Genomic DNA, 8,955 nt, shown 5'->3' with positions numbered 1-8,955 from the left:
AAAAACGACACTGCGCTGCATGAAAAGTCCCTTCAAAATAAAATCACAGGCTAAAAAAAATTTTTAAAAAAATTTCTCGCCCAAGCAAAAGCCCACGACCCACCAGTTGAGAACCACTGCTCTAAAATAAAGCCAGTTAATAAACATTGCAATCGTCTCATTTCCTATCTCTGTCGCTCTGAGAACGCGCCGCTTGCTTTCGCCCACATTCACAATGTGAGAGGCGGTTATTTTCTGCCGCGAGCTTCGAACTCATCGTCTATAAAACGGACAAGAGAAGCAAACCGGTCGACCGGAGACAGAAGTGAACGAGTCCGCTGAAGGAGAGAGAACGGCGGCAGGACGACAGCGCGACGTGGACGATTTCATCAAAACGCTGCACGACGGTGGAGTTATTGATCCAACCCCACTGGGCCGAGAACAGGAAGCGTGTTCAGGTGCCGTTTAAATACAACCTTCCTCTTTTTGATCCATCCTGAGCCTCAGTCATCACGGGGATCGCTGAGCGTGCTAAATAATGTGTGCTATAGTCAATACTGGTGCCCATGTCCGATTAATCCTCCTTTTTTAATGAATTAAAATACATTTTCAGTCCCGCCAACAGTAGTGGAAAGCACGAAACTGGTTTCAGTCTTCTCAGTAATCGCGGGATGAATCTGTGACAATGATTCATGATGAATGTTTGAGTGCTTTCACATGAACACGCGTGTTCCTTCTCGCAGGGTTAATATTACACGGCTTCATGCATTATGAAATGGTTTTTTTTGTATCTGAAATGATATAAAAACCCGCACGGCTGGTCTCAACAAAGTGTCAGCGCAGATGAATTATGTAGTAAAACTGACAAATTCAAGCGCGAGTGTTTCCTGTTTCGCGGCGATAGCCGGCCGGATCCGCGGGGGTCAGAGTTCACCTTTGTTGATCTTCAGAGGAGCAGCGGACGCCGGCCAGCATCAACACCCTCTCATTGTGTTCAGGGGTGAAGTTGTTGTTTTTGTGCGGAGCTGCTCGATCGTTCATGATGGAGGAAGCAGGCGCGAGCCAAACGGCACCAAACGCCTCGATTTCAACCAGCTGAACTGCACGAAAATCAACTTTCTTGACCAGAAACATCAGACTTGTGACTACATTTGAACTGAAACACATTTCTATATTTCTTCTTTTTAAATTGAAGTACTTTTAAACTCTACCACAGTGCCAACTTTAACTATTACGCTGTTGTTTGTGAATATGTAAATAAGCTCAATTGGGACTCGCATAAACTGATAAATATTGGTTTCTGTTCATGGCTTCAGGGCCAACTTAAAACATCAGGATGAAACGTAGATATAAATCTGCCTAATATGAAGATGTAGAAGACAGAACAGGCAGAAATGTTCAAATATAACTTTCTGAGGTTAAGATAATATCACTATAGTTGACTAGGTCGTGCGATATAAATACAGTGCAATGTATTAATCTTCATCTAAATTAATATCATGATGTATTGAAGAAGACTCCAAACTACAGATTGAGAGCATAATCTCATGTTTACGATGTTTACTGAGGGAATACATCAAGTAAGAAGTGGAGTCATTTCCTCATTGACTTCAATACGGTCAGACTCGCCCCCTGCTGGCCGTTAGACAGAATGCAAGTGTAAAGCGCTTCAGCTTTGGCTTCACTTTTCCTGCCCCGCAGGTTTTTATAGGCTGTTTTATAAGAGTATATAATATTCATCTTGTTGTAATGTGAGTGATTCAGACGTGACGACGTGGAGCAGGACACTGGATAAATCAGGAAGTCTCCTCATGTCACCGTCCCGTTAGTGTTCCCAGCTGCACCACCTCGCCGGTGGATTTACCGGCATTCCCGTTGGAAGCAATGTCACTGTTTATTACTGCCGCCACTTTCATAATTAACGGAAGAAAACGTGGTTACCTTCTCGCCGCGTCTTGTGACAGTAAGTTATCGCGTCTCATCGTAACAACATCGCCCCACTGTTTGTTTTTGTTGAACCTTTTGGAAACCGTGCGGAAAAAAATCCTCCCGTGGCCATTTTAAGTCCCAGCATGCCCCATTCCAACAATCTTTTGGCTTAAAATACGTAATTTGAACCGAACAACAGTTTTTGGACTGAAGCTCCTTCGTTACAAGCCAACACTTTGTTTTATTGTGATTGTTGTTGCAGATTCTGATTTTTTTAGGTCGTAATCTTTCCAAAAAGGTGTTTTATTGACGCTCCAGGAGGCATTTTTGGGGAATCGGGCTCATATTATGCTGGATGTTCATACTTATTATCAAAATATCTTTTAAAAGTGATTTTTTTTGCAGATATACATCGTTTCCCCAAGACCTTCCTGAACAAATACACACAATAAACACAAGTATTGGAATTACAGAGAGAGGGAGATATGGAGAGGAAGAGAAAGAGAGGGAGAAAGGGGTAAGAGAAAGAGCGAGAGAGAAAAAGAGGGAGAGGGAAAGAGAGGGAGGGCTAGAGAGAGGGAAAGAGAAAGAGAGGGAGAGAGAGAGAGAGAGAGTGAGACTTAAGCTTACCTGACGCTGCATCCGATGCAACACCACAAAGGAAACGTTAAAGTGACGTCAGCGGGAGGAGAAGCCTGCAGAGTGAAGTGACGGCCACTTTCTGATTGATTACAGCTTAAGATACTGCTGCATGGTTGTGTGTGCATGCGTGTGTGTGTGTGTGTGCATGTGTGCAGCAGCAGCATCTGCCCCCTCCCTCCCTTTACTCCTCTCTATCCAGTCCTGCAGTGGCGGATGAGCTCGCAGCTCCCGCCGGCAGGAGCGCAGACCTCTGAGGAGTCCGTAGCGGCAAAGACAAGCTGCCGGGAAACGCACAGTCTTTCATTTCATTTATTTTAAACCCACTATGGATCTCCCCGGAGCGTGAGACCCACGCGCAGGATTATTTAAAGCGCGTGCATCGGCTGCAGGAGATTCAGGTGCAACTTTGCCATTGTTTCTGTGTGTGTGTGTGTGTGTGTGTGTGTGTGTGTTTTTGGTGCAGATCTTCAGTCAGCACCTGCTGCTTTTTCCACATCTTCAGGCTTGAAAGAGGATCCGCACCAGGTCAGTAAACACTATCAGACATTTGGACGGCTTGAGGGGATAAGAGTGAGATCATTATTTGAACAAACAGCTCTCTGCCTTTTGTCCACTTTGCATTAATACAATATGTCTTTTTGAGGATGCGTCTGTTGTGGAAATGATGAAGTTTCCATTTCCCCTTTTTAATGGCAATAATGTGATGTTGCAGGACTCTTTGTTCGGAAAGCAGTATCTGCTAAATGAGATCGATAAGTCCCCGGCGACACCCTATATCTGTGTTTAATCAATGAATAATTAATACTAAAGCTGTAGCGCAAACATTTTTCTTCATCCTTTTTCAAATTACAGGAAGTATCGAATCAATTCCTGGCTACAAAACCTTTTCTTTTCTTTCCAGGAATGTGTGTTACCCCTTGTTGTTTGGTCCGCTCCAGAGCTATTAATACAGTTTTTTGATGTCTGTGATGTTTTTTTTTCTTCTTCTAAACAGATCGGATTGCATCCCTGTGATGGACTGAAGGTGTGAGGAGGCGGAGGAAGAGAGAGAGAGAGAGAGAGAGAGAGAGTGTGGGGAGAGGGTCTGCATGATGTTTGGCTTCCTTGAAAGCGAGGAAGTCTATTAACAGCCGGCGGGGATTATCAGGTTCACACTGCCACGTCCTCTGGGGGAATTATTGAGGACCGACCGCTGAACAGCACCACGACGCCGTCTCACTCACAGGATGTAAGACGCCCGTCCACGCGGAGCCGCAGGACCTGCAGACCACATGACGGGAACCTGACAATGCTGTCCGGCCGACAGTGAGGACCCCCCGGATCCTGATTTTTTGGGTGTTTTCCATGTTTTCCGTGAATGGGTTTTCATGAGGACCGAGGGGAAACCGGTGCAGTGACCCCCCAAACAGTCGGGAGATTTCCATCCCTCCGCCGCGGTTCGGTTCCCGCTCGGGAGAGAGAGAGCAGCATGGATCCGTCGTCCCGGGCCCGTCCGTCCGACTGGAGCTCCGTCCGGCCGAGCTTCTCTCCGCTGCTGCAGGAGCAGCGCGACGGCGGCGCTCCGGAAAGACTCAACCACACCTTCAGCTTCCACATGATTCTGCCCTCCACCTTCACTTCCCCCACCGCCTCCCTCAGCCCACCCTCGCCCTCGCTGTTCTCCTTCACCTCCCGACTGACATCCCCTTCGCTCCCCCAGCCCTCTTCCTCCTCTTCCTCCTCCTTCCCTCTGTCCCCGTCCACCTTCTCCGCCAACGACCTGTCCGACCTGGAGAGCATGCTGCTCTGGACGCTCCACGAGCCCAGCACCATCGCTCTGACCGTCATGTACTGCCTGTCTTTCCTCCTGGGATTCGCCGGCAACCTGATGTCCCTGCGCGTCCTCACCAACAGGCGGAGCCGGCGGCTGGCCGGCGTGAGCGCCACGCGCAACCTCCTGGTGAACCTGGCGGTGTGCGACCTGGCGGTGGTGTGCGTGTGCATGCCCATCACCCTGGGCAGCCAGATCTACACCGCCTGGGTCTACGGCGACCTCCTCTGCCGGGCGGTGCCCTTCACGCAGGCCGTCTCCGTCTCGGCCAGCGTGCTGACGCTGACCGTGATCAGCGTGAACCGCTACTACAGCGTCCGCTCGCCGCTGCGCGCCCGGTCCATGTTCACCCGCCGGCGGATCTTGGCGACCGTGGGCGTGGTGTGGGCGGTGTCGTCGGTCATGTGCGCTCCCATCGCGGTGATGAACCGCCGCCGGCGGATCAGCTTCGGGACCTTCGCCATCCTGGTCTGCGAGGAGAAGTGGCCTCAGCATCGCCTCAAGCAGGGGTAGGTTTTAGGACTCCTCTGCTCGCCATTTGTTGATCTTTTTCGTCCAAATGCGGCGAGCCACCGGCCTCTGTTGGGGCCCAGGGTGACGTTCCAGCCATTACCATCCATTAGTTCTCGGTTTTGCAGTAATTGGCTCCCAAAAGTCCCAGTGAAAACGGAAGTTGGCGTGCGCTCGGCTCCTGTTACGCTTCCAAATGTTGGATGACTCATTCTGCACTCAGGGGTGTTAACGACCCAAAAAAAAATAAAAAATGAGCCGTGGCGCTCGGCCGCCGGTCTGCATGTACTCCCCACCAGACGAAAAATCGCCAAAGTTTCCCTTTCATCTCCTGCAAGGCCGTCCGCTTTTTAGCGGTCAAATAAAATGCAGAGGATTTGATTTAACCGTCCATCACTCCAACTACTCAGTGATTTACGCCGAGGCGGACGCTCTGTCTTGCTTCGTCGTCCTTAATCATGTGGTGTCAAGCGACTGGAGGGTGCGTTCGATTGTGTTTCCTTCTCTATGTTTTTTCTTTTTCCGCTTCATTGCCTGCCAATCACGTTGCGAGCGTGCGCCGCAAACGCTTAGAAACGGTGTTCATTCTCCGGAAATACCATCAAACACAATTGTGTTGGGAGTTCAGTGCCGCTGCTCACAACGTTGTCCTTTTGATCCGTGTGTCTTGTTCATTAAAAAAAGAAGCAAATGTGACTTTTCTGATGACGCCATCCATGACGAAGGGAGCGTGCAATAAAAATATCCCCGACACACGAGGCGGAGAGCATCTCCAGCGTCAGAAATCTATTTTTTCTGTGTTTCACCACGTGTGAAGGTGGATATAATATTCCCATGTTCTCCCACAGATACAACGTGCTGCTGTTCGTGATGCTCTACTGCCTGCCGGTGACCTTTAACCTCACCATCGGCTTCTTAACCGGCAGGCGGCTCTGGCGGGGGAAGAAAACCACGTTCGCCGACCTGGATCCTCGCAGCGAGGCCCTGCACGCCTCGCGCCTCAAGACGCGCCAGAAGATCGCCAAGATGGTGGTGTGCCTGGTGCTGCTGTTCGCCGCCTCCTGGCTGCCGCTCTACCTGATCGACCTCTGGATCGACTGCGAGCAGAGGCCGCCGTCGTGGCTCCTGCAGACGCGGCCCTTCGCCCAGTGGCTGGGCCTGACGAACTCCAGCCTCAACCCCATCTGTTACTGTTTCATCGGGGATCTGTACCGCTCGGCGAGAGTCATACGGACGCGCTACTACCAGAAGGTCGCCGCCCTCTTCGGCTCCTCGTCCTTCTCCAGCTCGGCCGCCGTGGCGTCCCCCGCCTCGCTGACGACGGACGGCAAAGCCACGGACAGCGAGCGCCGCCGCATCGCCGTCGTGGCGGCCGCGGCGGCGGCGTCGGCGTCCATCGCTACGATCCCCAGGCTGCTGAGCTTGGCTCGGGGCCAGGGGCTGGGGCAGAAGGTCGTGGACAGCTCGGACAGCCGGGCCGGGTCCCAGCACAGCATCTCGGACTGGTGTCGCTCCAGTCCCAGCGTGTGCGACGGCGCCTTGTTCCCGTGCCAGCTCCGCTCGGACAAACGAGCCGAGCTCCCGCCCGCGAGAAGACACTCCGTGAACGAGAGCGCCGGATCGTTACCTTTAAGAGTCGAGTCGGTGGAAGTGGACGTGCTGCCTTTGAGGAGGCATTCGGGGGGCAGAATACACACTCTGTCGGCCGATAAGAGAGACATCCTCACCATGGGGAGGGACACGCTTTGTTACGCCGGGCAGCGCGGAGGCAAAACATCACAAGCCTACTTTCTGGTAGACGACAGGGAGGATGAAACAACCGATATAACCAGCCTGTAAGAGCCGCCGCTAAGTACCAGCGGGGAGGTTTTCTTTTCTTTTTCTTGGCTTTCTTTCAGGCAGCAAAAAATAAACACACACACACACACACACACACACACACACACACTTGATTCAGTTCAAGTTAATCCCTCGCAAAAAGCAATTGTTTGTCTTGAGGATAAACTGACCTGGTCGACACACTGCGTCTCGCTCGGCGTCATCGAATGCACCGGGGATCCGGGTGCACAGATGAGTTCAGGGTTTGAAGAGGAGGGAGCAGCGATGGGAGTAAAAGCCTGCGGGGGGGATGATTTTTGGACGGGGATATTATTAAGCCTCGGGCGGAAAATACTCACTGAAAGTCAATTAAAGCGCGAGTCGTATCGTAAGTAACGGAGCTGATTGTCACAGTCGTGCTTAATAAGACAATAACCCAGCAGGACGTGTCCGTGTCCTGTCTTCTTGCTTTGCTCATGTACATACATACGGGATCAGGTCTCTCCAGGATAACGTCACCATCAATGTCTGCAGTCTTGGATGAGATACGGACCCCCGGCAGCACTTCTTGTTCATGTGTACAGTCACACGGGAGATTTGCAGGGAATATGAGATGAACCCAAGCATACAATGAATGGCTTTCTGGTTTTTTTTTGCACATCATAACTACGTGATATTGCTATTTTTGTTATGAAAAGTCTTTCGAGGTTCATCAGATTTTTGGAGGCGAGACCCTATCGTTTTTTTTTAGAGGTAATTTTAAGTGTCAGCCGTATGAAGGTAGATTTGTGTCTTTTTCACCCGAGCAAATTTGTAGTTTGTAAGTAAATTATCTACAAATCTTTGCTCTCAATTAAAAAAAATGCTCTAAAAAAGAAAAAAAAATACACAAAAAAAAGTTCTCAAAAAAAAAAGATTCTGTCAAAAATATATATTTGCTCTCCCCCCAAAAAAAACGCTCTAAAAAAAAAATACACAAAAAAAACATTTGCTATTAAGAAAAAAAAAATCTCTAAAGTTTTGAGAGCATTTTTTTTTTTTTTTTAGAGAAATTTTTTTTTTTTTTAGAGAAAATTTTAGTTTTGAGAGCATTTCTTTTTTTTTGGAGAGGAAATTTCTTGAATTGAGAGCAAATAGAGATTTGGAGATAATTTACGTCCAAACTAGACTTGCTTGGGTAAAAAAGACACAAATCCACCTTCATACAGCTCACCCAAAAAACAAACCGAAAACATGTTTTTTTAACGTGCCTGAAGTGGTTTGTAATCACAGAGATGAGTTTGTGTTGAAGTGGCACGGTGGTGACTTTTTCCCACCTCATTATGTAATTTTGGTAATTGCTAATGTTTACTAAGTTTTTTTTTAATCAACTGCAAAGTGCTTCTTTTTTTTCTCCAGAATCAGCATCCGAGCCTGACAATAAATTGCCGTTTTATCCTCACCTCATCATTCACTGCGTTTCTTTTTGCTTGCCGGGTACGGGGGTCGTTTCCCCATCCCTCCCGACTAATTAGTAATGACGTAGATATCCATCTTGTCGATATCACTTTCAGTCAGCAGCGGGTTAGCGGTTGCAAGGAGCAGTTTTTCTTTTGGTCAATACAGAGTAAATAGGCCACTCCAGGGTGCTCATGGGGATTTTTCTGTTTTTCAGGGCAGGTTGGATCATTCTCTGTTGGCAGAAATGGAATGTAACATTATCATTTCCTTTATTCACCTGGAAAACACAACCGTTTTCTTTTTTCTTACCTTGGAGCGAGCCGCTTTCATCCGGCCACCGAGTCCCTGCAGCGGTCCAGAACCACGGATGTATACAGAGAAACCGGTTTACGTTCGTTCCTGTGAAAGCCGGAGGGCTTGACCCGATCGACCGAAACAAACACCGGCTCTCGATAGGCACTACATTTAATTTACACTTGTTGACCTGTTTTTTTCCGCCTCTGACACATAAGATGACCCGTTCTATCACCCTTCAAAGGTGTGATTGGCGCAGTGTTTTTTTTTTTTTTTTTTCCAACCGGGGAAACAACTGCCTGTCAACACAACACAGGGTCCATTTCCACCGCCTCACAGTTCAGGGATCTATATTAATGGTTTTGCTGTTGTGGATGATACTTAGAGCTATGGAAGCCCATTTCCGCCACAAAAAAATAAATAAATAAAAAAAGGTAATAATTATGAGATAAAAAAGTCGTAATGGTGAGATAATAAAGTTGAAAATTATGACTTTTTATCTAATAATAATGACTTTTTATCTTATAATTTTG

At 48.5% G+C, this 8,955-nt stretch overlaps 1 protein-coding gene across 1 annotated transcript; it reads left to right on the top strand.

The window, feature by feature from the left end:
• Nucleotides 1-4,018: 4,018 nt before the first annotated feature.
• On the top strand, nucleotides 4,019-6,709 carry LOC137793317 (galanin receptor type 2-like). The gene is made up of 2 exons (XM_068589408.1): nucleotides 4,019-4,869; nucleotides 5,719-6,709. Exons 1-2 carry the CDS (start codon nucleotides 4,019-4,021, stop codon nucleotides 6,707-6,709), a joined length of 1,842 nt encoding a protein of 613 aa, XP_068445509.1.
• The last annotated feature ends 2,246 nt before the right edge of the window (nucleotides 6,710-8,955 follow it).

Source organism: Clinocottus analis, unplaced genomic scaffold (assembly GCF_023055335.1).
Source record: "Clinocottus analis isolate CAN_PGR_092001 unplaced genomic scaffold, fCliAna1.0.p SCAF_22, whole genome shotgun sequence".
Classification (NCBI taxonomy): Eukaryota; Metazoa; Chordata; class Actinopteri; order Perciformes; family Cottidae; genus Clinocottus; species Clinocottus analis.
The sequence above is the reverse complement of the archived record's forward strand: the minus strand, read 5'-3'. Positions and strand labels throughout refer to the sequence as shown.

Bases quoted from the DNA above. Each gene is read 5' to 3' on its own strand.
- LOC137793317 (XM_068589408.1), top strand. From the start codon at position 4,019: ATGGATCCGTCGTCCCGGGCCCGTCCGTCCGACTGGAGCTCCGTCCGG. The intron at 4,870-5,718 runs GTAGGTTTTAGG...GTTCTCCCACAG, and splicing joins CAGCATCGCCTCAAGCAGGG to ATACAACGTGCTGCTGTTCG.